The sequence below is a fragment of the Melampsora larici-populina genome (genome assembly GCF_000204055.1).
Source record: "Melampsora larici-populina 98AG31 unplaced genomic scaffold MELLAscaffold_31, whole genome shotgun sequence".
Taxonomy (NCBI): domain Eukaryota; kingdom Fungi; phylum Basidiomycota; class Pucciniomycetes; order Pucciniales; family Melampsoraceae; genus Melampsora; species Melampsora laricis-populina.
In genome coordinates, this window is record NW_006768795.1 from 618,007 (window position 1) to 645,696 (window position 27,690).

A 27,690-nucleotide genomic window follows, 5' to 3' on the forward strand; every position below is an offset into this window, starting at 1 on the left:
TGTCAAAATTCTGGTCCATTTGTCTCATCCAGGTTTTTTTTGTTGAAAAACATGTAAAAACAGTAGTTGTTGATGCTTGATGTTGGGGACCTGGAATGATTCTTTGAACTTTTTTTCAATAGGTTTTTTGGAATGATACCAGCAAAAAGGTTTTCTTGGCATTCATGGGCCTCAAATACAGGTCAAAACAACTGTATTTTGGGACATTTTTTGTTGGTACATTTACTACGTAAGAGATATCCAGGGTGTACATACAAAGAATATGTGACAAATAAGTTCAGAGGTTCAGGCGGTTTGTTAGAGCATTGCCACCAATGTCCCTGGACTGCCAACCAATAAGAGTCATGTAAAGTGTGTTGGACACTTCCAGAGAAAACACAATCCACCAACAAAACACAACAAGACTGTAGGCCAGCTGTGAAAATCCACAAGTCAACCACACCAGGTCTCTTAGCATAGACCCCAAGGTTCTTTGGGGCTGTCTGGAACACATTTTTTAAATCTTTGATCCACTGTGTGACACATTCTTTCCAAATGCATCCATTTACTTACCCTAAATCATCTTATCAATCTTGTAGCTGTGGTGATACCTGGATGATTATGGAAAGAGCTGGCAGGCATGAGATTGTGGAGCAGAGTTTCAGAATGTTCCAGGATGGTCAGTGCTAGGTGCTCTTCCTGAAGGGAAACTACAAGAACACCACAAGTTCAGACCACACCCAAAAAAACTTCTGGTGTTCTGGGAAGACCCTTCTGGAAATTTCCATAACCATATTTGTATACCCAAATTCAGGGTGGGGAAATACAGAATCAATTTGGTATAGATTTATGATGACATACAGCATCATCTCAATTTTGGTAACATATCAATGACTTCTCAATATATGGGTGATATCCATCTGATATACAATTCAAAACAAATTAAAAGCATTCTCAAGTTGTGGGGTGCACTGGCCTGCCAGTGACTTGTGATTGGGAGCCGTGGATGGCCCTATCACCCTTGAAACTCAGCAAAACAAACAATGTATCTCCTGCCTCCCAATGAATGGACAACAAAATGATTGCTTTTAACATAGATTTGACCCCTGATGCCACAATTATAATGAAGTTTTTACACACACTTTTGCACCACAGATGTTGTGGCAGAAGTTTCTACTTTCCACAGGTGTGTGCCTTTCCTTGCTCGTGACACCCAGGACATCCATCAAACTCCAGCGTCTCTATGGTGGGGTCTAGCGGGTTGACCAAGCCCTCATCAGTCAATAGAATTCCTTGTTCGTGAGTCATTGAACCAAAAACTTGTTTAAGTGATATGGACACCATGAAGATTGCTGCAAAGATGTTGAGTTTCATGATGTTATCTAATTGGTTGATCAAGCTTTAGATACAGTGAATTGTGAAGAAGATTTGGTTGAGTATATCAAGACTCACTGGGATTTTAAAGCCACAGGATTTGAAATATTGTGTGTGGGTTGGGTTCAGGCGGAAACTGAAAGTATCTAGGCCAATCAAAAGGGTGAGGCAAGGGACCATCAAGTATGAGCTTGGTTCATGTTTATGAAAAATTCTACAATGCGTTGATGAAAATTGTTGGGAAACATACCCAGGAAAGTGTGCAGGTTAGACAAGCAACTCAGTAGGATGATTGGATAGGGAACAGATCTTCAAAAAATTAGTTGACCTTTATGGAATATCATGTTAGAAACTCAAATTATGTCCAAAACCAGAAAGAGTTGGGCAAAAACATTGAATACCCACATATAAGAAGATTTTTGTTCAATCAATTCAATACTTGCAATTTATGAAAGCCAAATACTGTGTCTATAATGTTTATCAAGGTGCTAATTGGTGTAATAATTTCTGGTCTATCATAGGTTTCCTGCTGTGCATGGCTATTGTTGTAAAGTATTCATTCTTGAAGACACAAAGCTGGTTAGCTTGTAGAGCCAAAATGAGGCATTTGCAATGCCAAAGACTTATATGTGTTGGATCAAAGTTGACAATTTTATTGGTCTTGCAAGGTCACTGTTTCAAAGCCTGCCAGTTTTGGACCAAAATTGGGTTTGTGACATTATCTGCACTGTGGGTGTCACTGAAGGAGCACCAATTTGAATCTCGCAGGGAAATCATACGTCGCTTTCCCGAGCCCCCCTTTGATAAGTTCTGGGGTTTTAACGCCAGGCCTCAAGGGGAACACCTTTGACTACAAAATGAAATCGTCATCAAGAAAATTGAATGAAGAAGTAAAATCAAATTCAGTCCGCGAATTCGAATTTCCACTATTCGAAGAAATTGAGCCAATCTGCACCACCAAATCACATTTATTCCAAATGCGGCATTGAGCAACTCAATATCTTGCATCAAGATGGCGATGTGCACGGTAGCCAATGCACAATTGCATTCGACTTCAAATCTGGCTACTCCAAGACTTCGAATTCGACTTCAAATTGAACCTGCATGAGTCTCGATTTTGGTCATGGCTCAAGTCTTTACCATCAAAACGGTATCAAGATTGTTGTAAAAGTATGACTATTAATCAACATTGAAAGCATTAGAAAATAGTTCAAATTCAATTCAAACTCCCTCAAAATTCACCTCAAAGACTTTATCCAGATTCCGAATCCAGACAAGATGATTTTGTAGAAGAAAACCTTTCAAGGTGTTGATTTGAGATGAAATTGGCAAAGGTTTATGAGACCGATTTGATTGTTGGAGTGATTATTGAAAATCTTCAAAGCAAACAAACTTTATTTGAGACTCTAGATGAAGTTCTCAACTCAAATGGTATGTTGACTGCTCATACAAGTATCATCAAATTGAGTGAAAGTTCAAAAGTGATCAGTCAAGAAAAACAAAGTCAAGTTGCTGGTTTACAATCCTTGAAGTGAGTTCAATTTTTTTTCTGTTTTGTTAGTCACACAAGGCGATTGTTTTATACTTTAGTAGTTTATTTGAATCATTTTGAAGAGAACTAAAAAGACCTAACCGAGCCAAGACCATTCCTGCAAGGGCAATGTGCAATGCAAAATCGGATTCAAGTCCTTGAACACGACGTCAAATTCGAAATTGAAAGCGAAACCATCGGATTCGAACGCGAATTCGAACGCAAAAGTGAATTCCAACGCGAAGTCGAATTCGGATGCAATACTGGATGTCAATGTGAAATCCAAATGAAAACTATCCAATGGTCTCACTTAAGAAGTGTTGAATTGAACTTCATCTCCACACCTGCGACTTTGACAGCAACGTTCGAATACAAGGACTCAACAAAATTGGAGAATCACTATGTAGGAATTCAACTTGCATACGGAATCAGGATTGAATCCAAATTCGAATGCGAAATCAAAATGTAACACTAGCTCGAAGTTCCATGCAAGGTCAGTGTCCAATGCAAAATCCGAGTCAAGTCTTTAAACACGATGTTGAACTCAAAATCAAACGTGAAATCACATTCGAACTCGAAGTTGAACGCGAAATCTAATTCGAATCGAACACGAATTCGAATTCAAACGCGAATTACTTGATGCTTTATTTTCAATCTTTATCTCTGTATCGTTATGAAGAAATCTCAATTCCACCAGCCTAACAAGTTCCAATGAGATCAGATGAGAAATTCGTTGATTTTTTACGATTTAGGTCATATTGCTCGAGCTTCTTGTCCTGTAAGCTGAATTTCAATTCAACTCTCTTTCCGAGGAGTTTTTCTGAGGATCATCATTGATTAATCCACTTGCCTTTTTGTCACGTACACACTTTGAATCCAAACAGGGCTATGAATCTTTGAGTAGATTGCAGAGTGCTGTAGAGTGGAGACTACGCTTTCAGGGAAGGAAAAAAAGAAGGACACCTATGTGTAGCACACAATGTATATGGGATGAGGAGCTCGCTTCTGAGCTAGCAGGAAAGATGAGAATAAGTATATCATCTAGTTTTCACTATTCAATTTGTTTACACTTGTCCGAAGGACATGCTAAATGCCATAGTAGATATGGCCAGGTTCGATCCATACAAACCAGCAGTTAGTGATCATCATCAAACAAATCCAACTTTGAACTCAAATGAGCTCCAGATGGTCAACTTACCTCCGTTCAGATGTCGGCGCTTGCAAAAGTAGTCAACCTGTTGGCCCTGTTCAAAACGTGAGCAAACTTTTGAAATCCAAAAGGTAAAAACGATTACAATTAGCGCTCTAGTCCGTAAAACTTCATTGGGAGACGATAGCGAGGTGCCAAGTGATCGTACAGATTTTTTCTCCTGATCACGTGACCTGTTCCGTGACTGCGCAAGCACACATCCAAATTTCGTCCTCTCATTCTCAACAACTTTTTTCACCTTTTTCATCAACCCTTTTCCTCTCTAGTTCTTCATCCACTTATCGTTTTCAGTTTTCGTTCGGTGGATGCCTTTCTCGAGGGTTTTAGGCCTCAGGGACGGGGTGAATACCCCAACCCCGAACCCCCAGTCGCAGATCGAGCCTGGTGAAGTTAGTGACGCTAACATGACCAGGCTGGACTCGATTGGGATCACCCAGCTACCCAACACGCCGCGAACTAACCGAGTTTGCGACTTAGTGGGTGAATCGATTGTAGGCAAAGGAAACCTACCACAACTGTTGGGGGAGCTCAAGCTCAAGCTTCAAGAGCTAGCTCCCTCCAAGCCTGGCAGATCGACTGTCTCCTCTTTGGCCCCGACGGGTTTAAGCCAAGCAGGTCCGGTCAACTTCCTGTGCGACAGAGCTGGTTTCCAAAACGTCCAAACGTTGGTGGAATTCTGTCACCGTATAGCTGTTTCGCAAGAAACAACCCAACCAACCCGTGCGCCGGAAGCGCTCATGGCAGGCGTCCACGCTAGCATCCAGGAAATGGAAGCTGTTATAGCGGAACAAGCCGCAAACCTTGCGGACCAAGCCGCCAATCTCGAATCCACGATCAAGAGGCTGCAGGAGAATGCAGAGAAACAGCAGACCTCCTTTGCCAACGCAGCTAAGGCAGGCCTCAATCAACAAACCCAGCCGGCCCAACAGAAGGGCCCAAAACCACCAAAGCAGCAGCTCCAGCCACCACCCCGTGCCCTCCCATACCTCACCTTGGCTCAAGCCTCGCGTGATGGCAAAGAGGAGCTCGAGACAGATCCCCAGGACCTGTCCAAACGGCTCAATCGCGCCCTAGCTTGCGTCAACCCAGCCAACCCACCGACCATCAGAGGCCATAGGCGTATACACCGAACCGGCGAATTGATAGTGCAATTCCGCAACGAGGAAGAAGCCGATAAGGCTCAAGCACAGGCGGACACGTGGATCCAAGTCTTTAACCCCAGGCTTAGATTGAAAACTAAACTGTACACCATCATGGTACACGGAATTCCAACTTCCTTCGACACCAATGACAGAGAACAGGTTATTAACTTTGTCAAAGAAAACAACGGCCTAATCGACTCAGTCGAAAGCGTTAGGTGGGCCAACGCTCACTCACTAGCGATCGCAAAACCCTTTTCATCCTTGTTTCTTAGCCTATCCGATCCAGAGGAGGCAAACAACGCCATCTTCAACAAAATCAGCTTCAACGGAGAGCTTAAAACCACGGAGCGCTCCAAGAGAGCAGAAGGAACAACTCAATGCTTCTCGTGCCAAAGTTACGGACACGTACAAGCTAAATGCCCTAACAAACCTCGCTGTGCAACATGCACAGGCGATCACGCCACCACCGCTTGTACCTCTCGCCAAAAGCCGGGAACAGCTCTTTGTATTAATTGTATAGACAAACATATTGCAATGAAAAGAGAAACCGTTCCATCCTATGCTACAACTAACATCACTCAAGATGAGATGACCAACTTTGCACACTCCTCCCTAGCCTCAAACTGCCCCATTCGCCGAGCACGCACTGCTCCATCTCGTAACCGAGACTTCTTCCCGGTTACGAAGAAGAACAACACCACCCATGCCGTCCGTTAGTACAACGGAAGGCAGGGCAATCAGAGATCCGCTCAGGATCCTGCAACTCAATGTACATAGATCGGAGAAAGTGATGCTTTCTCTTTTCAACTCTTCTACCACACGCTTATTTCATTTTTTATTAATTCAAGAGCCGCACCTAAACTGGGCTTCCCATCTCCCCATGTCTGACCCGAACTGGCATGTTATCCCCCCCCTTATGAACTCTGCTCCCACCCTGGAAGGTGACACGCGCATTAAAAGCGTCGTTTATGTTAATAATCAACTCCCAAGCCATTCCTTTTCTCCTATTTCCACAAACTCAGCCCTTATTGCAGGGGTTGCTTTAGCACTCCCGCTCCCCCATCCTCCTATCAATCTCATTTCTGCCTACTTACCTCCGGGTCAGGCCCAAACAATGGAACCGTTAGGCCCCATTCTTGAGAACCTGCGCCCTAATCCTGTCCTGCTGGGCATGGACTCTAATCTCCACCACCAGATGTGGAACCCCAGGGGGTACTCCCACGTTCATCGTGAGGCGGATGGACTCATCTCCCTCATGAACTCGGCCGGCCTGCTTCTCCGTTCTGAAGCAGGCGTTCCCACTTTCACAGCTAGTAACGCACAAAACAGCCAAACCACAGTCGACCTGCAGTGGCTCTCGCCCGAGTGCTACGATTGGGCGACAGTGTGTAAAACAGACTCATCCTTTGAACATTCCCACTTTTCAGATCACATGGCGATCGTCACGGAACTGGACCTCCCAGCAAGCCCATTAGACGACTACTCACCGCGACCCAGGCCAAACTGGGCTAAAACAGATTGGGAAAAATACCAATCGGTTCTGGGGACCGCCTTACGACCCCTTCAAAACGACCTCCAACCTCTGACCTCCCAAGAGGCTATAGACAAGCTGACAGACGACATTACGTCGGCAATCGACAAAGCCGTCTCAGAATCAACCCCGATGCTGAAAATCACGCAGCGCTCCCGGCGCTGGTGGAACGCTGGAACTCTCAACCCCTTTAAGGGACACGCGAACAATCTGCGCCGCGTAGCCCAACGCTCCGGACAGCGGACTGACCGAGTAGCTTTCCGAGCGGCTCAGCACAAGTTCCAAACTGCCTGCAAAGAGGCCAAAGTCAACCACTGGCGCTCGTTCTTGGCTAATCTGACAGCCAAAGACCTATTCACAGCAGCAAACTACACCAATGGACCCACAGCTTCACGTACTCTGCCGCCGCTAAGGAAGCAGAACGGCGATTTGACAAGCGCACCGGACGAACAAGCCGACCTCTTGTTCCAGGCAACAGGGGGCCCAACCATCCCCTGCGATCTTGCTGACACAACTGATCTCCCTGATAGAGAACCAGCCCCTCTGCTGTTTTCCACACAGGAAATTCTAGCCTCGATTGACAGACTCAAAATAGGCAAAGCGCCTGGAGCTGACGGAATCACGAACGCAACGATTAAGAAGGCCCCGAAATCACTCGCCGACCTACTAACACACCTCCTTAATGCCTGCCTAATAACGGGCTTCTACCCAAGGCTGTGGAAAACCGCTAACACAATAATTCTGAAAAAGCCTGGGAAGCCAGACTACACTAACCCGTCCGCGTACAGACCTATCGCCTTACTAAGCTGTCTCAGCAAAGTCTTGGAGGCTACGATTGCTGCACGAATGCAGGAATACGCGGAGGCCAACCAAATTCTCCCAGAAGGCCACTACGGCGGGAGAGCCAAACGTTCCACTACTGATGCTCTGCTTAACTTGACAGTCTGGACCAAGAACCAGTGGGCCAAAGGCAATATAGTTGGCACGCTATTTGTCGACGTAAAAGCCGCTTTCCCAACCGTCAACCCTACTAGACTTTGCCACACCCTAAACGAAATGGGTTTCAGTCCCAGCCTCACACAACTCATGACTAACTTCCTCAGCAGCAGATCAACGACCTTCCAACTGGGAGATTACCAATCAGAACCGAAGCAGCTCACCATAGGGCTCCCGCAGGGTTCACCACTTTCGGTGATCCTGTACATCTTGTACAATTCACCGCTCCTCAGACAACCTGATGGAGTGCCCAACACGATCTCCCTGGGATTCATCGACGACGTGGCATTCGCCACCGCCCGACCCACGCTGGAGGAAGTAACTGAACAACTCCAGGCCCTGGCAAACAAGGAACTCGAATGGGGCAGTCGCTACGGCGCTGCCTTTGACCGAGCCAAAAGCCAATGGATGGTGTTATCACACAAGAAACCACCTACTATCGCCCCGTCGATCAATCTGGGAGATGTAGAACTCACCCCTCAGCCGCTCATCAAGTGGCTGGGCGTACTAATTGATCCTAAACTTCGCTTCTCAGCTCACATCTCTTCACAGGTTGCGAAGGGTATAACGGTTGCAAATCGTCTAGCAGGCCTAGCCAGAACTGGCTGGGGCATACCGCTGAAACAATGCACACAGCTAACGTCTTCGCTAATCCACTCGAGAGTGGACTATGCCAGTGTGGTTTGGCACACCTTTGGAAAATCCACAGGTCCGGCCAGCAAGCTCCAACGTGTCGATAACATTGCGATGCGTTTTGCCTTGGGAACTTTTCGAACGCACCCCACCCCATTCCTCCGCCACGACACCAACTCGCCACCCGTCTATGCAAGACTCGATGCCAAGTCAGACACCGCCATCCTGAGGCTGCTAGAACTGCCTGTCAGCCCCGAGCCCTATAGCTAGTACCAAAGGGCTGAAATATAATAATAAAATAATAAAAATAATACTTACAACTCATGGCTCAGTTTCAAGAGCCAATTACATATGAAATTACATATAGTTACATATGTAATGACATGTGTAGGTACAAGTAGATCAATACGAGAGATTACACGAAGTAATATAACCTTTCACAAGGCTTATCACATGAGCAACACAAGAGTTACGCATGTGTGTAATAAATGTAATAATTAAATAATTAAAATATGATTACATACTACAAAAGAGTATGTAATCCAACCACAAGTTGTGCGCAAGGGATTTTCTGGGTTATGAGTATATAAAGAGCTCTCCCACCCGCCAGGAAAGTCCATCATCATCATTACATATCATCAAATTATCAGTAAACATCATCAATCAGATAAATAAGAGTCCTTGTCCTCTTTTATTAGACATTGTATATTTCTCTAATTGATCATTGCTTTTGTTATTTGTAGAAGTTCTTTTGAAGACTTCTTTCAGGAGGTGATCCTTGCAGTACTGCTCAAGTTATTAAGGGAATTCAATAACTTGAGAAACTCTAAATTCACGGGAGTTCCTCTGTGTTCAGAGTTTAAAGAACTTTAAATATCACTAGGTGATATTTCCCTTGTTTAATAAACTCTAGAGTAGAGTGTTATTAGCTTGGGCACGAAACTAGACTGTAGTTTCTACTTTTATTCCTGCTAGAAGACTCCTGTCTTGCATTAATTCCCGGAGTGATATCCAAAACCCTTTGTTAAAAGGTCAATTAACTGAAGTCAGTGCTGATTTGATCACACTACTTCATTAATTACTTTGTTTTAGAACTTTAAACAAAGATCTCACGCGCTCAACAAACTTAGTTTGTTAAGCAAACCTTATTCTTAGTGTTTTACTAGCCCAAAAGACGCTAGTAGCTCACAATTTGGGGGCCTCATCGTGTTTTTGAACCCTTTATATTTTTTTTTGAGTTGTTATCTCATCTTTTTATTTTATAAAAACATTAAAAACAAAAACATATCAGTTTTATTTTATATCTACATTTTTTTTGACCTGTTTTACTTGAAAACTGAGTGAGCTCAGCATTTTTCAAAATCAGGAGAATAGGTTGGAGGAAAGAAATAAATCATTTCCCCCCTCCAATTTTCGCATTTTTTTTTATTTTTTTTAATTTTCCAATTGTTTGGATCATCAGTTGATCCAGTACACTTGAATTACATATTCAAAAGTGTTGTGTTGCATAAACAAACACCTGTAAGCCACCTTTTTGATATTGTAATTGGCCTGCACGCGCCAATTACAATTACATATACAGTCAGGTGACTTGTATACATATACACCAGTAATTCCAACAAGCCCCGCGCGTGGTCCGACAGCCACAACGCTACAATACTCTACTGCACTTTGAAATTCAAGATCTCGAAGGCTGCAGCTCAGCAACCCTCAACCCACACCTCACTCAATCAACGATCACGCCGTCTATTCGACATCACTGTCGAATCCTTTCGAACTCGCAGTCGGTGTTGATTGTTCCACGAGTTGTGGCTTCCCGCTACGAACTCCAGGAGCATTTGTCCCGCTTCAAAAGCCGCCACACCCCGTACACTCCCTCGATCACGCGGATCAAACACCTCATACTCTCATTTTTGATCACGACGATCAAGACCAAATCGCATCACTTCAAAAACCTCAATTGAAAGGTGTTGTTTAGAATACCATCGTTGAGAAGTAAGTAATATTATAATTGAATCAGTTTCAATTTAAAACAATTTTAAATAATAAACTTAATTCGTTGTTTATTTTATTTTTTTTATTGGTGTTTTATATTAGAATCGATTATAGATAGATCTTTCTTATATCAACGGTCAAAACTACCTTCGATCGATTATCTACAAACCAAGTTTTACTCGGGTTTGGAGTAGAGCATTTTCTACGATTTAACATTGACCAGATTTCTTTTCAAGTTATCATTTGAATCATTATCTTCTTCTAAAAAGAGTAAGCTCTTAGATTTTTTTTTCGGAAAGTTTTAAGACTAGTAGAAATCAATAGAAAACTTACCAAGTACCTTTTTGGTTCAATAATTTTTTTTTCCTTCGGCGATTTAGTTCAGTCTTGATTTAGCAAGAACAAAGCTTACACCCAGTAACTCACTACTTTAGTTTTGACAAAAGTAAGTAAGTAATACATACCTGGTCAATCGTCCCGAATTGAAAGTAAAATCTTTAAAATTTTTAGTCTCCGTCTGAACCAATTGACCTAGACCGTTTATTTTCGCAATCGATCTTTTATCTTGACTTTCTTATACTCGACTCTTGATAGTGAGTACTTGAAATCTTTCCACATCTATCAAGAGAAAAGGAGAATACTTACAATAGCATTATATTTTAGTTCAGTCAATCTTTTCGAATCAACTTACTCTCTGTTTACCAGACTCGTTGAGATAATAAAAGTTTTAGAACTTTAAAAGTAAGTATCTTAGTTGGCTAATCTTGTTCTTGATCTTATTTGAGCCTTGTCAATATCTAGAAACTGACAAGTTTCATTACTTGTTGTTTCTTGTTTTTGTTTTCATCCTCTTCTTCAAGTGGAAGGAGAGGGAATTCAACTAGAACTCCCCGAGATCGAATCAGCCGATCTCGAAGGTACTGGACCAAAATTCCAATCGGTTTCGCAACGAATCACGGATCGAAGCGACACCGAATCACGCCGATCAGCGTCACCTACGCTGTACGCCGAGTCCATCTTTCCAGGAACAACCCCTGGCAGATCACCTGAGCGATTCCAGAGCGATCGCCCAGCTGAACTCCCGCGTCATAGTACCGCGAACAACCCGACGTTCGTCTATACCACAGCGCGCTTCTCGACTCCACGTAAGTGATACTTACAGATTTTTTTTTTCTCTCTATCTCTATCAATCTTCCCTTGTCTAGACAATGTCTGACAAAAGATCATCGTCTGCTCGTAGCCGGACCGAACCCAGCCGCTACGGGAACCTCGTCAAGGACGGAGGACGTACCGATGGCCGAAAGATCGAACCAAAGGCCGGACCGTCCAGAGAGCGAAAGGGCTCCCGTGGAAGCAGCAAGAGCTCCACAGGAGCCTCGCATGCCGGTAAGTCCCTCACTACTCCACCACCTCATATGCCAGGCAGCTTACCAACGTCGTCTTTGATTCCAGACGACGGAGCAACTGGCAGCCGAGGCCAAGTACAACAAGCTTTGGCAGAAGCTCAAGCTAGCGTACTTGGAGTGGGAGGTAGCTCGAGCCAAGGACGACTCGGACCCGGTCAAGCTCCGACTTTGCAAGGAGTCGATCTTCAGGGCTTGCAAGACCTGGAAGGCCCTGATCGACAATCACAAACAGAACGACTTGTCGATTCAAAAGTGGCTCCAGTTTTATTTCAGGAACGGAACCAAGAGTTGGAATCCAAACGACATGTCGATTCAAGGCTTTTTCTTGAGGAGCGAGGAGCCTCAAGCTCAGGTGGGTACCTCTCAGCCTCAAGCGACCATGGAGGACCGACCCCAAAAGCGCTCCAAGCACTTCCACAACGACAATCGTCACCGAGCGGAACCCGACGATGCGAGAGCCTACGTGAGGGCCCAAGTCATGATGGGTCAAACCCTCCTTCAAGAGGAGGGTTCCAACAACTCCAATCGGCGCCGCGGCAAGTACAATCGTTGAGGCAAGTAAAAAAAGAACAAGTAAGTCTTTTGAATACTCAAGAAAGATCTCTCATTCATAAGTTTTCTGAACTAACTAAGAATGATTTTGCTTTACCTATGTTAGATGAGATGGCTAAGAACTTCAAACAAGTTCTTATCAGATTTGATGAATTAGATAAGGTTGACAGAATTTTTGAAGATCATTTTTTGACTAGTAGCTCTAATATGGAACAAATTTTTAATAAAGTTGATTTAATTTCTCAGTTAAGTAGAAAGTATATCCAGAATACTTATGAAGTAGTTGATAAATTAGATAAGAAAATTTTTAGTGAAGGCTCTCCTTTCATTTCTGCTTTAGATTCTTTCAAAAGATTTTTAAATGAAAATAAAAAAGGATTTCACTATTTAACGCCCGCAAAAAAAAACCCCAAAGCCCCCTTTCATATCGGGTAATTCCAAAAACTTTGAGCCAAAACAAAGTTACACAAACTTATTTGGACCTGAAAGCCCCATTCCAAGCGCCTTTATTTGCCCTAACAGCCCCCATCCACAATGAGAGGGCTGTCCACCCCTCAAACCGGGCTATGAATCCACATAGCAGGGCTGCAAAAAGAGCTTCCGCCCCCCAAGCCCAGAGCAAGAGGGGGATTGGGTCATGAAGCACAACGCACAACGAAGAAGTTCCCGTAAGGATACTCTACCGAGGGCCAATGGCCCGTCTGTATCACGGACTCAAACCTTGAGAACCCCAGCCACAACCCCAAAGCCTCCTCCATCTACAATCACAGTTTGTGATTCAACAAACAAGTCACGCGAACCATATAATGGCCCCCACACAACTGCCCACCCAAATAACACCACAACAACCGGCAATACCCCAAGATCACCCTATTCCCACTCCACAAATAACACCACAACAACCGGCGATAAACCAAGATCACCCTATTCCCACACCATGCATACAACAGCCAATACCACCATACTTGTATCCACCACCCGTTTTCTATCCAACTTACAATCCACCACCTCTTAATCCATTCCATCTGATGAATGGAAATCCTCAAAGTGTTTCATCTCACTTGTACCCTCCTCACTTTCAGATTCCTAGTAGTTCACCATCATCTCAGCAGTTTTCATTCAATGCTCCCCAATATCCGTTTCATCCGTTCTATATGAACCATCCGATACCGCACTTGACATCTTTCCCTTTACCACCACATCCCTCATCGATACCCACTACTATGGAACCTCCAGTTTTGTCTATTCCCACCACATCGACTACTCCTATTTCCATTCCCGTAACATCAAACACCAGATCAACCAACATAACCACGACTCCGACTGTGATTTCCATTCCCACGACGTCAACCAACGCGTCTTCTTCAACTGACCTAACCACCACATCTGCTATCATAACTACACAATCGAGTTTAACCAACAAAATTGACACAACTCCTGATCCTATTACGTTGTCTTCTTCAACTCAACCAACTCAAAACACAACTTCTACAACCAATACAAACAATCCAAATCTCGATGGTGTTGTTGAAGACGAAGATGGTGTTGTAGAAGAATTTCTCAAAGAGCGAGATGAAGACTGGCCACCAATTGGTGCGTATCTCATTGTTTGATTTGTAGAGTTTTCCCAATTGATAGCTGATGATGTGGTGGTTATTTACTAGGGGCTGCACCGATACGATTACTGGAGTCACCTAAAGTTGGCAAACGGTTTTTCGAGATGGCCAACGGTCTCATGTACCTGAAGGCTGTTGCACGACATCAAGGATATGCCTTGGCCGTAAAGAGCCATAAAACCAAACATGAGCGAACCCTTCGAATCTACCTCCGATGTTCACTTGGTCACGTCGTTCCATCTGTAGCTAAGGAGCGCTCAACTTCTACAAAGAAGACCAACTGTGGCTTTGAAATCTCACTCAATTACCGAGGAAAATCAAACCAATGGTTTGTGCATCAGGACAGCAAAAGCCCCACCAAACTTGTACATAATCACCCTCCGTTTGAAAAACCTCACGACCTGGCCGTCTATCGTCGATTTACACCCGAGATGGAAGCAGAAATCAACTTACTTTATGCTGCTGGATGTCGTGCTCGTCAGATCCGATCTTTACTCGCTGTCGAACCTGGTTGTGAACCGCTCTTGCGTGACATCCACAACATCCGTGCTCGACATAGGGATCGATGGTTGAATGGTAGAACACCTATTCAGGGGCTCTTTGACTTGATATCGGGTCACAACTGGGCATTCCGAACTCTCACCGCACCCAATGGAGCTCTCCAAAACCTTTTCTTCGCCAGCCCAGATGCCATTCGCTTAGCTTGAAGATTTCCTACTGTTCTTGGCTTAGATTGTACTTACAAGACAAATCGGTTTAATCTTCCACTTCTACATATAGTCGGTACAACCAATACACATAAGTCTTTCACCGTGGCTTTGTGTTTCTTGCATGAAGAAACTGAAATGAATTACGAATGGGCTATGAATCAATTGAAAAGTGTTGTTTTCGATTCGACGGAAGAAGGCGTCCCAATCCGTTTACCACAAACCTTTGTAACCGATGCCGAGCCCGCCCTTTTCAATGCTATCAATACCGTATTTCCTGATTCCGGTCACCTGTTGTGCGTATGGCACATCAACCACAATATCGCCAAAAACTGCAAGAAGAAGTTCAGTGATCATGACTGGAAAGAGTTCTTAAAGATTTGGAACTCCTTTATAGCTTCTTCGACACAAGAAGACTATGATTCGAACCTCAAGAAAGTCACCGATATCGCACAGAAGCACCAAATTTTTGATTACCTTAAACGTACATGGCTCAATAGGACCGAAAAATTCGTTTCCCTCTTCACTTCCAAAAATCACCACTTCGGTAACTCTTCTACTTCACGAGTTGAGGGCAGCCACTTCCGACTCAAACAGTTTCTCGAAGGCCGCAATAATGATTTTGTGACTTGTTTCAATGCTTTCAAGCAAGCCGGCGATCAACAGATCAGCGAAATCAAGGTGTCCACGGGTATTGAGATGACAAAAACCCTTCAAGGCCTTCCACCTTTTTTCAAGAATGTTTCGGGTGTAGTTTCTCACTTTGCAATCACGAAAATGAAGAGCCAATATGATCTATTACCTCAATCACTCAATAGGCCTTGTACAGGAACCTTTCGTGGGGCTTGGGGGCTTCCGTGCTCTCACAATATCGGAAAGGCTAGAGACGAAACTGACTACTTATCGCCAAATCTCTGTCATGACCAGTGGAAACTCGCCATGGACATCGCACCCGAAACTCACAACGCGCTTAAGGTGGCCGCTCAATCCAAATTTGCTTTACTTTCAGAGCTACCTGAACACACTCTCCAAAGATTGTATGAAGACATTTCCCGATTGGAAACTGGAAGATACTCTCTTGTACCCATCTTATTGGCCGAAGTCAAAGTTAATAATCGTGGCCGACCTTCCAACAGCCAGAAACGAAAAGTTGAAATGTCTCAAACCTCTCCATCTACTGAGAAACCGAAACACAAAACCCAAAAGTTGCACGTGGGTCAGCAGGGCCGATGGATTTCAGATTTTGAGGCCAAAGAAACCCAAAAGGGTAAGGAGGCGGCTAAGGAGGCTAAAAAGCTCGCTACCAAGGCGTCTACAAATGTTAAAAGGCCTGCTAATGTGGTGCGGGTGAAGAAATGCAGCCATTGCAAAACTCCCGGTCACCAAATAAACACCTGTCCGAATTGATTGGCTGTGGATGTAAAGACCGATCAGGCCGATATTCAGCTCAATCTTTCAGTCATCAAAGTCAACAATCCGGTGTTGACAAATGAAACTCAAACTGATACTACTTCAGAATCATATTCCGAATCAAATCACTCAGGTTCTTCTGATACCGATTCGGATGCTAGTCAAGTTTCCCAATTGTCCATCAATCACAATCTATCTCTGTGTCCATTCTGTGATGATCCGCTTCCGAAAGAGCCATCTAAACGTCTTCTACATATGAAAGAACAACTGATGGCTATGGCCAATGTCAAGTCGCTTCATGTATGTCTTTGATCTTATATTTTACACCTTTATAATACTACAATTTGATCTGACATGTGTAGACTCTTGTTTTGGTTCCAGTTTGGCCAATACGCTGAATTCTGCCATCTCCATGAGGCTGAGCGTGAGCTTATACCTTCTGGCATAAGCAAGGGTTGGCCGACCGAAATCGATTTTGATGGTTTACATAAGTAAGTGTTTACACAATCAGTAATAAAAGTCTTTCTTACCTGACTCTTTATGACACTTCACCAGTCGAATCAAGAAGTTTCTGGGCATTTTAAGTGAAATCATCAAGGGTGAAGAAGCCTCTTCCTCCCTGGAAGAGGCCAAGAAGCAGTGGGCCCTGCACGGCAATCGATCCTTGAGTTTTGCAAAGCAGTTTGATGGATTTCACGTCGAGCAACCGGGGTAGTAAGCAGTTTTCACATCTCATCTAATTGAAACTTTAGAAAGACTAAATGAATTGCTCTTTTGTCCAGTTATGGCTATAAGGGCCTCTAAATAATCACCAGCTCCCTTAATCAGCTCATTAAGACTTCCGAACCCGAACCTTTGCTCAAGGTGCAACTACTGGAGCCTCTCTCAGTTGACTACTTGATCCAACGTGTCCTTATACCCGAACTCAGTTTATGCTTGATTGCCGAAGATATGAAATTGGATCGAAAGGACACCAACGTCAAGGCCACTTTGGAAGCTAGTCGCGAGTTTGGCGTTGTGGTGTTTCCACTGGAAGACAACTCGTTTGGAACATCTGCCAAACCTTCAAACTCAGAAGACCTACCAACATCAGACGTTCACCAATCACAATCAATTGGCTTACATACTCTCCAGCGTACCTTTGAGCAGAGCATCTTAAAGCAGCTACCGCTGTTTACTGTTCCATACATATGTTCAATCTTCAATCCACTGTCTTTTGGGAATTGCGGATATGATGCTATAGCCTCATCCCTGGGTTTACCTATGAAAAAAAGTTATCTCACGGTTCGGAATCAGTTATTGAAAGAACTCTCGAGTAATCAAGATATTCACAGACAGCTGATTTCGACCCCTTCAATCAAAACTCGCCGGACCAAAACTTTTGCTGATGAAGTAGTGGATGACCTACTTGTCCGGCTGGATAATCAAGAAGCTGAATGCACCCAAGAGTACTGGTTACGAATGCCACTCATGGGTTACGTAATTGCAAGCACTTATGAGCGCCCAGTGATACTTTTGAACCCTAAAACCATCAACTGCTACACCTTCTTTCCTTATCGCACGCCTCCTAACGATAACGATCCACTACCTATTGTGATTGCCTTTGTAAATGGCGAACACTTTGTTAGTCTGGGCATCACGGCTGTTAAATCGGTTCCTTTCCCGGAAGTGTATGGCTACCCCAAGAATTCAGCTATGCTCGAAACCACCGAGATACCTCAGTGGATTAGCAAACACCAACCACAGCTGAATAAGTGGGTCGAATCTCTGACAATATGATGATTTCCTTCCCCCGCTTTGAATGAAATCGATACCTTTGTTGTTCCCTCTTGTTTTCCCTGTTTCTCTTTCTATATGTTCTCTGCTTGCTACATACATGAAGTAATACATTGTTTTCCCTCTTGTTTTCCCTCTTTTTCTGCTCTCTCTGCTTACTCATACATGGAGTAATACATAACATAACTAGCTGTTGGAAATCGGTCACTCTCACTTATCTTAGTCTAGTGTTCTCTGATTTCTCTTTGTTCTGGCTGTCAGTTTGAAATTACATACATGAAAACATACAAAGTGAGATATTTACACACGCACACGCACAACGCAAAATCACAAAAAGTTTGAACGAAGTCGAACTCGAACTCGGAAAGTTCAAACAGAGGTTTCAAAAAGTTTGAAAAAGTTTGAAAAAGTTTGAAAAAGTTTTGCAAAGGGGCTGTGGAAAACGTACAGCCCCCTGTCATTTTCAAAAAGGGGCTTCGGGTTTTTTTTTTGCGGGCGTTAAATAGTGAAATCCAATAAAAAATTGTCTGTTTCCAATTCTTTTACCAAGTTGTCTCCAATGCCAAATGAAAAAGTTTCTTCTACTGTCCCAAACTTTGAGAGTACAGAGCCAAATAGTGAGAATAATAAAGTCTTTATGACTATTTTGAAAGATATGAATGAGCAACTATCTGAGTCAATAGAAAATATCTTGAGTAAGAAATTTGACACTTTAGAGAAAGAATTGACAACTCTCAGTAACATTCTTGAAGAAAATCAGAAATTAGCTTTTGATGAAAAAGAACAATTTGAGAACGTACAGAGAGTTCAATCCAGTAATATTGAGAATATTATAATCAAGCAAACTGAACAAGAGAAGTATTTAGACTCAAGGTTTAACAAACTTGAACAAATGATTATTGATATGAACAACAATAACCATAAAGACAAAACTTCCCTTGTGGAAGAGTTTCATCAACTTCAAGAGTCCACTCGAGCAGGTCCTAAAGTTGAATCTTTAGTGAATAACTTCGAAAGACTGAGAATGTCCAATCGAAGTATGCAGAGAGATCATAGACCTCCCTCACGGATGGTACCTCCGCATATGCAGAACTTGAATGAAAGTGAAACCTCACCTATTCAAGATAGAAACAGGGTCCAGTATAATGAACAGAGTTTTGTAACTGAAAGGCCTCCACGTAGAGAGAGTTCAATTGTAGAACTTCAAACTACTGAAGCTTTACAAGCTGCAGCACTGAGAAAAGAAGTTTTACGAAACTTTCCCAATGTTAAAGACTGGCCCGAGTTTAACGGTGAAGGTGAATATAACCACCAAGAATTCATTGACTGGGTGGATCAGGTACGGACTACTATGAATCCACCAGATGTTTTAATAACATCTAAATTACCTTTGGTTTTCAAAGGAACAGCTAGACAATGGATTTTAGCCGTAATAAAAGAAAACGCCCCATATAATAAAACATGGGACAAATGGAAAGAAGCCATTCAGTCCAGATTTGGAAATGCTCAGTGGAAGAATAAAATGGAAAGAGCATTCATGGCGGATTATTTTAAACTTGAAAATGCTCATGAATGTGTTCAATGGGCTAACAAACAACTTGTACGAATCACGGCATTTCAACCTGAAGCTACTAGTAGTGAAATGGTAGACAAACTGTTGTGGAGAGTTCCAGCCGCTATTAGAATTCCGGTGAGAAACAGGATTGGTGTAGATGGTAAATGGACTGCATTCATTCTTGCATTTGAGGAGATCAGCAAGGATATTCCTCAACCTAAGAAGTCCTTACCATTTAAGAATACCTTTGTCCGGAATAATGATACTGCAAAACAAAGCAGTAGTACAAAAGTACAAGCTCCTACAAGTTTTAGAAAGACTGCTAGAGCATGTAATAACTGTGGTAGTACAGATCCAACTCATGTCTGGAAAACATGCAAAGGGAAAGGCAAAGCCATCAACAATGTTGACGCTGAAGGGGTAGAAGAAGAAGAAGACTACACTTCCTATAACATTAATGAATATGAAGATAGTGATGAAGAAAAAGAGACAGAGTTGGCCACAGCAGTGGATGCAATTGAAAGTAACTTTGAGCCAGAGGTTAGCATTGCACAGCTACACTCTGAAGCAGAATTGCCTCTCATTACATCTCCAAGAGAAGGAAATGTGAGAATAAGTGACGCAAAACTGCTGAAGTGCCGACCAGCTGCGGGTAAGGCCCATGCCATTGGTTATCATAGTTTGACAAGAGTGATAGTTAATGACCAAGACGCAGAAGCACTTTTAGACAGTGGTGCATCTTGTTCAGTGGTGGGGAGTCAATATCTCACCACTTTATTACCAGACTGGAAATTGAGAATGGTTCCCTGTGAAAATAACATAAAATTCACAGGGTGTGGTGGAAGTTTATTTCCTTTAGGTGTAATTTCTTTGAAACTTGTTTTTCCGCACCCGCAAGAATCAGTCAGGATTGATGCTGAATTTGTAGTTATGGAAAACTCACATACCAAATATCTCATAATAGGAGATGAGTTTTTATCCATGTATGGAATAGATATTTTTCATAGTAAAGATAAATACTTCACATTTGGAAATGATGTCAAGAAAAAGAAATTTGGACTTCCAATTCAAAGACCAAAGTTGACAGGACTTGTCTTTAAAAAACAAGAAGATGTAGAAACTCCGCAAGATGAGAGAATTCCTGCAATTGAACCGGTTAATGCAACTCCACCATTAATGGAGAATATCAAAGAAGCCAAGTTTAGTCCCAAGCTCACAGAGAAACAACATGAACAAATTGTCAGATTGATTGTCAAATCCAAAGACCAATTTGGGTTAGGTGATAGCCCACTAGGAACAATTGACAAACACAAAGTGAGTATTCAATTGAGTATTGAAAAACCATACCCACCTATATTGCGGAAAGCAGCTTATCCAGCTAGTCCTAGGAATAGAGTGGAGATTGAAAAGCATCTTGATGAATTATTGAAACTTGGTGTAATTCGTAAAGTTGGAGAATCAGAGGAAGTCGACATTACTACACCAGTAATCATTGCATGGCACAATGGAAAGTCTAGACTGTGTGGTGACTTCAGAGCACTGAACACATATACATTACCTGATAGATACCCCTTACCAAGATGTGACCATGTGCTGATCAATCTTGGTAAGGCAGTATACATCACAACTATGGATGTATTCAAAGGTTTCCATCAAAATGTTATAGACGAGGCATGCAGAAATTTTTTCAGAATTATCTGCCATATGGGTATCTTTGAATATCTGAAGATGCCCTTTGGAATCAAGAATGCACCGGCTTTCTTTCAAAGGATGATGGATATAGAATTCAGCAAAGAACTGCGAGAAGGATGGTTAAAAATCTTCATTGATGATATTATCATATTCCATGATAACTGGGAGGACCATGTCAAAGCTATTGAAAAAGTTTTGATTGAAGTTAAGGCTATGGGGATGACAATTTCTTTGAAGAAAAGCAATTTTGGTTTCCATGAAGTCCGAGCACTAGGGCATTTAGTATCCAGACTATGGATTGCAATTGACCAAAACAAGACAGCAGCAGTGTTGCAAAAACCTCCACCACAAGGCATCAAAGACATGCAAAGCTTCTTGGGGTTTGCTAGCTATTATAGAAATTTTTTAGAAAATTATGGTAAAGTTGCAAATTGCCTGTATAAATTGTTTGCCAAAGGTGTTTCCTTTGAAATGACCGCTGAAAGAATTCATGCATGGAAAAAGATACGAAATATGATTACCACAGCACCAGTTTTATTGCAACCGGATTTCACTAAACCGTTCAAATTGTATGTTGACGCATCATTTGAAGGTCTAGGTGCTGCATTGCATCAAGTACAAATTATTGATGGTAAATCCAGGGAAGGCCCGGTTGTATTCATATCCAGGCAGCTCAAAGACAGTGAAACCAGATATGGTTCACCACAATTAGAAGCACTCGCATTAGTTTGGGCATTGGAAAAGTTACACTACTACTTAGATGGCGTGTACTTTGAAGTGATTACTGATTGTACAGGAGTGAGATCTTTGATGAACATCAAAACTCCAAATAGACACATGTTAAGATGGATGTTGGCTATTCAAGAATATCGTCCATACATGACTATTACACATAGACCAGGTAAAATGCATAACAACGCAGATGGTCTCAGCAGAATGGCTTTGCCAAATGATAGCAGTAATCCTGCGTGGGATCCAGAAGACGCAGAGATAGACATCCCCGTCATGGGATTAAGTTTGGCAGAACTCAGCACTGAGTTCTTTGAAGAAATCAAAGAGAGCTATAATACTAATGTGAATACAACCAAGTTAGTATCAATGATGTCCAAAGACAAAGCTAATTTAAGTCTAGCAAGTAGTCTTGAGTCACCATGGAAAGAATTGTATGCAGAAGGGAAATTCTCATTACAATCCGGACTTTTATACTTCAGAGAGAAGCATAGCTCAGTAGTTGTTCTTGTTTCAGAAAAACACATTGAACAAATACTGCAGACATGTCATGATGAATTTCTATCTGGACATATGGGGGTGGACAGGACTCTAGAAAGAGTGAGTACCACAGCTTGGTGGTTTCAGTGGAAATTGGACACGGAGAAATACGTCAGTAGCTGTGACAGATGCCAAAAAGCAAACAAAGCTACAGGAAAAAGGTATGGTCTCCTACAGAGTATTGAGAAACCTACATATCCTTGGCAAGTAATTAACATGGACTTTGTCACAGCATTACCACCAGGTGGCAGAGACAACTACAACTCCGCTTTAGTTGTTGTAGACCGATTTTCAAGACGAGTGAGATTTTTGCTGTGCTACAAAGAATCTTCAGCAATGGATATTGCTCTACTCTTCTGGGAAAGACTCATTAGTGACGTAGGATTACCAAGGGTCATAATCAGTGACAGAGATCCTAAATTCACATCTGAATTTTGGAAAAGCCTGTTTGAAATCATGGGAACAAAATTAGCTTTCTCAACAGCATACCACCCGCAAACAGACGGTTTGGCGGAAAGATGTATCCAAACATTTGAAGAAATGTTAAGGAAATTCTGTGCTTTTGGTCTTGAATTTAAGGATAAAGATGGGTATACGCATGACTGGACAACCTTATTGCCAGCATTAGAAATTGCATACAACACCAGTGTTCACAGTTCTACCAACAAAACACCTTTTGAGATAGAAAGAGGTTTTTGCCCTAGGTTACCTAAAGACAAATTTAAGAGTAGAGATGTAGAAATTCACCCAACTTCTCTAAGTTTTGCCACAATGATAACAAGAGCAAGAGAATTTGCAAATCAATGCATCAAAGAAGCAGAAGAATACAATAAAGAAAGGTGGGATAAAACTCATAAGGAGCCAAACTTCAAAGTTGGAGATCAAGTCCTGTTATCAACAGTGAATTTCAACAACATACAAGGGCCAAAGAAATTAAGGGACCCTTTTGTTGGACCGTTTGTCATATCCAAGCTTGTGGGACCCAATGCAGTGGAACTGATATTGCACGGAGAACTAGAAAGAAAGCATCCAGTCTTTCCAGTATCATTAATAAAGAAATACAATGATCCAACAAGAGACAAGTTCCACAGAAAGACCAAAGTGATAATTCCACCCTTTGAACCAGAAAAAGAAAAGCAGTTTCTTAAAATTCTTCGAGATAAAAGAGTGAAGAATAAAGACAATAAAGACGAAGTCCTATACCTGGTAAGGTACAAGAGTCATGGAGCAGACTCAGATGAATGGTTACCAGCGGACAAAGTCCCTAACTCCAAAGTAAATCTTCGAGCTTTTCGAGCAGCAAGGAGAGATCATACTCAATGAAAATAGTATGACCTCCTTTGGTGGTGGGGAATGTCAGCCCCGAGCCCTATAGCTAGTACCAAAGGGCTGAAATATAATAATAAAATAATAAAAATAATACTTACAACTCATGGCTCAGTTTCAAGAGCCAATTACATATGAAATTACATATAGTTACATATGTAATGACATATGTAGGTACAAGTAGATCAATACGAGAGATTACACGAAGTAATATAACCTTTCACAAGGCTTATCACATGAGCAACACAAGAGTTACGCATGTGTGTAATAAATGTAATAATTAAATAATTAAAATATGATTACATACTACAAAAGAGTATGTAATCCAACCACAAGTTGTGCGCAAGGGATTTTCTGGGTTATGAGTATATAAAGAGCTCTCCCACCCGCCAGGAAAGTCCATCATCATCATTACATATCATCAAATTATCAGTAAACATCATCAATCAGATAAATAAGAGTCCTTGTCCTCTTTTATTAGACATTGTATATTTCTCTAATTGATCATTGCTTTTGTTATTTGTAGAAGTTCTTTTGAAGACTTCTTTCAGGAGGTGATCCTTGCAGTACTGCTCAAGTTATTAAGGGAATTCAATAACTTGAGAAACTCTAAATTCACGGGAGTTCCTCTGTGTTCAGAGTTTAAAGAACTTTAAATATCACTAGGTGATATTTCCCTTGTTTAATAAACTCTAGAGTAGAGTGTTATTAGCTTGGGCACGAAACTAGACTGTAGTTTCTACTTTTATTCCTGCTAGAAGACTCCTGTCTTGCATTAATTCCCGGAGTGATATCCAAAACCCTTTGTTAAAAGGTCAATTAACTGAAGTCAGTGCTGATTTGATCACACTACTTCATTAATTACTTTGTTTTAGAACTTTAAACAAAGATCTCACGCGCTCAACAAACTTAGTTTGTTAAGCAAACCTTATTCTTAGTGTTTTACTAGCCCAAAAGACGCTAGTAGCTCACACTGCCGGACACAAACCCGGCTGCCAAATTGGTCAAAGCCGTCTTCAAACGGAATCGCAAGACTCACAAATCCTCCATTCACACAGCGTTAGCTCACCCAGACAGCATCTGCAAGGCCCTACCGCGCCTACCGGACGTCATTGACCCCCAACAGGCGGGGCTTCCCTCTGATGATTGCATCAGCACAAACATTGCCCATGACAAAGACGAAGCTACTAACTTCGCCCAACTGAATACTACTGACCCCCCAGCAGATACAGTTGCCTCATTTAGTGACGGCTCCCTCATCCCTGGTAAAGGGGTGGGAGCCGCGGCCATCCTCTTCAACTTTGACCTTCCGGCTTCATCGAAGACCCTTTGCCTGAGGGTGGGGAACGCTGACGAAACCACCCCTTATCAAGCTGAACTCACAGGTCTCGAACTGGCAGTTGCCAACACTAGGAAGACAGCACCGCAAAGCACGAAATACTTTTGGTTCTTTACTGACAACCAACGTATTATCCGCGAAATGACCGAACCCCTCAAACTCCTACCTGGCTTCTTGTCCTGCGTGCGAATTTGTCGGGGCCTTTCACGCCTTCTAGAATCTTTCCCACAAGCAACCATCTCCCTCATCTGGTGTCCCTCAAATTCAGGTCTACCGGGAACAGTCCTAGCTGACGCGGCGGCGAAAGCCGCCACTGAACTCCCACAGATAATCGATTGCCCACCCTGCACGACGACGTTCAAGAAGAAGATCAAAGACAAATTAGTGGACGCGGCCAACATCGCCCCGACAAACCAGGCGCTCACCCGCATGATGGGAGTCTTTGACCCAGGAGGAACGTTCAAGGCTCTCTGCAAGCTTAGTTGTCCCGCCGCCACCTTCATCACTCAACTCCGAGCGGGGCATTGCCCCTTGAATGACTACCTGTTCCGCTTCACAAAAGCGGATACACCCAACTGCGCCTTGTGTACTCAGCGGGAATCTGTCGAGCATTTCCTCCTCACCTGTAGGAAGTTCGCAGGTATCCGTCGAGACCTGTCGAAAGCAGCGCGGGCCAACAAGACTCCTTTTCACCAAAAAGACCTACTAACCACTCCCTCCGCTTTCGAGGCCCTCTCGGTATTTTGTCGTATGTCCTTTAGGTTCCATCGATCTAGGTACAAATCCATCGCTCCGCCACAACAAATCATGCAATCCTCAGTCCCTCGACCCAAACCAAACCGCCGCCGCCCCAAGACTGCGCCTTGCAGGCGCCAAACCACTAACCGGACAGCTACCAGGCCAACACCCGCGAGGCCACCTCCCAGACTCGCTACTCCGCCTCTCCCGGACGACGACGAATCGCGGAGCCATAACTTTTTCGCACTTCCATCACTCCTGTAATACTTCGAAGCTTCTCATATTCTCGACACCCTCCCCTTCGACATCAAGTCTTCAAGCCCTCCCCTTTCCCACCTCCAACCTCCATCGATTCTCACCCTTGTTTCATCCCCAACCTCGACAACCAGTTCCGACCAACCGACTCAAATCAATTCAAACACAACCCAACTCACCTCAAATCATCTCACCTCAACCTCATCCTAACTCGACCAAATCAACTCTTCTTTACAACTTTCTCTCTTCTCGAAAACCAATTTCTCTCTTTCCTCCTTTTTCTCTCACTTTCTCTTATCTCTATTTCTCTTTGTGTCCGCAGGGAATGGGGCCAGGAATGGGAATAGGGGCGAGCTGAGACAAAGACGACGCAGAGTATTCTCTGTCACAACCTCCACCGACTATAAAGATGTCTTAACTGACCAACGGGGACATCACCCCGGCGCCTAAGAGTGTTTCCTCCGCACTGGCCATCTGGCGTAGGGAGATTCTGCCAAGTCTACGTCAACGCTCAACCCTTGATCCGCTACTGCTTAGCTACCTCCCAGACGCCTAGCGTATTATGTCTTTTTCACTTTTTTCTCATCTTTTCCTTTATGTGCTGCTGTTATGCTTTCTTTCTCCTTTTTGCTTCATATCGCGCAGAGCCGGGTTGACAATTCTCCCAAAGCCACGCAACTATCTTACATATTAGTCCTCATCCCTCAGCGTTTTAGCTTAAAACTTGTTTTCAGATAGTGTGTTTTTATGCCCTAGGGCCAGGTATCGCACTTTAAATACATTCAATAAAAAAAAAAAAAAAAAAAAAAAAACTTCATTGGGAGTTAGAAAGTTTGCACTGAATTCTCAAATACCACAGCAGCTCAAGATATGCACAACCAAAGTGGAAAATCAAGATGTTGATGTCAGAGGTGATAATGTGCAAATTGACTCAACCAAACTGATATGCCCCGAGCTTGGGCCACACATCGACTCCGGCAGGGCAATCCCATGATCCACCCGGACCCGTGACCGGTTCATCGTTGCCGTTAAGGCAGTCATAACAAGCTGTAATGTTCCATCGTTAGCGCTCCGTCTTCCATATTCCATTTGATTGAAGAAAAGAAGATTATTTCGCACAAGAAGGTTTGCCATCTCCCCTTCCGCACCACGAACATTCATACACTTGCTGCGGCTTCCCATCATGTTTACCTTTCTTCGAATTGGGAATCTCTGCTACCATGCACTCTACGAGTTTTTTTGAAAAGATATTGTTTATCACGTCAGTTCACATTATCCCTTCGAATGCCATTGATTGGCTTTATTGAAGTATAAAACCAAAGGTTGAAGGGAAATGTTGGACTGACGAGCTGGACCGTTTGGGGTAAACGGTGGATGCCACGACAAGGTGCATTCTATGTCGTAAGCATTTGCCGAGATATGCGACCCGAGATCTCCCACGAGCAGGAACACGAGTGCAAGATAAAGAATGGGGCTCGCTAGCAGCTTCCAAGACATTATTTGCAGAGTAATATTGAGTCTTTGACTATGAAACGCTTTCAACAAGATTGTCAGCAGAGAAAGAGAGATTCGGGAAGGCTGCAAAGACTCAGGAGAGAAAGTGGATGATGTGGGCTTCAGTATGCCTCCTTAGCAAAAGCAGCGTTATATATGTAGTA

General features: G+C 43.0%; 4 protein-coding genes across 4 annotated transcripts; 2 read left to right on the plus strand and 2 right to left on the minus strand.

The window, feature by feature from the left end:
- Positions 1-1,152: 1,152 nt before the first annotated feature.
- MELLADRAFT_124511 (uncharacterized protein) lies at positions 1,153-1,353 on the minus strand (the record flags this gene model as incomplete). The annotated part of the gene is made up of 1 exon (XM_007412567.1): positions 1,153-1,353. The coding sequence occupies one exon, from the start codon at positions 1,351-1,353 to the stop codon at positions 1,153-1,155; it is 201 nt and encodes a 66-aa protein (XP_007412629.1).
- Positions 1,354-2,672: 1,319 nt separating this feature from the next.
- Positions 2,673-3,353, plus strand: MELLADRAFT_89619 (uncharacterized protein; the record flags this gene model as incomplete). The annotated part of the gene is made up of 2 exons (XM_007412494.1): positions 2,673-2,884; positions 2,996-3,353. 2 exons carry the CDS (start codon positions 2,673-2,675, stop codon positions 3,351-3,353), a joined length of 570 nt encoding a protein of 189 aa, XP_007412556.1.
- A 582-nt stretch (positions 3,354-3,935) lies between these two features.
- MELLADRAFT_123885 (uncharacterized protein) lies at positions 3,936-27,529 on the minus strand (the record flags this gene model as incomplete). Its single annotated transcript, XM_007412566.1, has 5 exons — positions 3,936-3,970; positions 4,083-4,148; positions 26,969-27,079; positions 27,152-27,259; positions 27,379-27,529. 5 exons carry the CDS (start codon positions 27,527-27,529, stop codon positions 3,936-3,938), a joined length of 471 nt encoding a protein of 156 aa, XP_007412628.1.
- On the plus strand, positions 25,181-26,041 carry MELLADRAFT_65107 (uncharacterized protein; the record flags this gene model as incomplete). Its single annotated transcript, XM_007412495.1, has 1 exon — positions 25,181-26,041. The coding sequence occupies one exon, from the start codon at positions 25,181-25,183 to the stop codon at positions 26,039-26,041; it is 861 nt and encodes a 286-aa protein (XP_007412557.1).
- Positions 27,530-27,690: the final 161 nt, after the last annotated feature.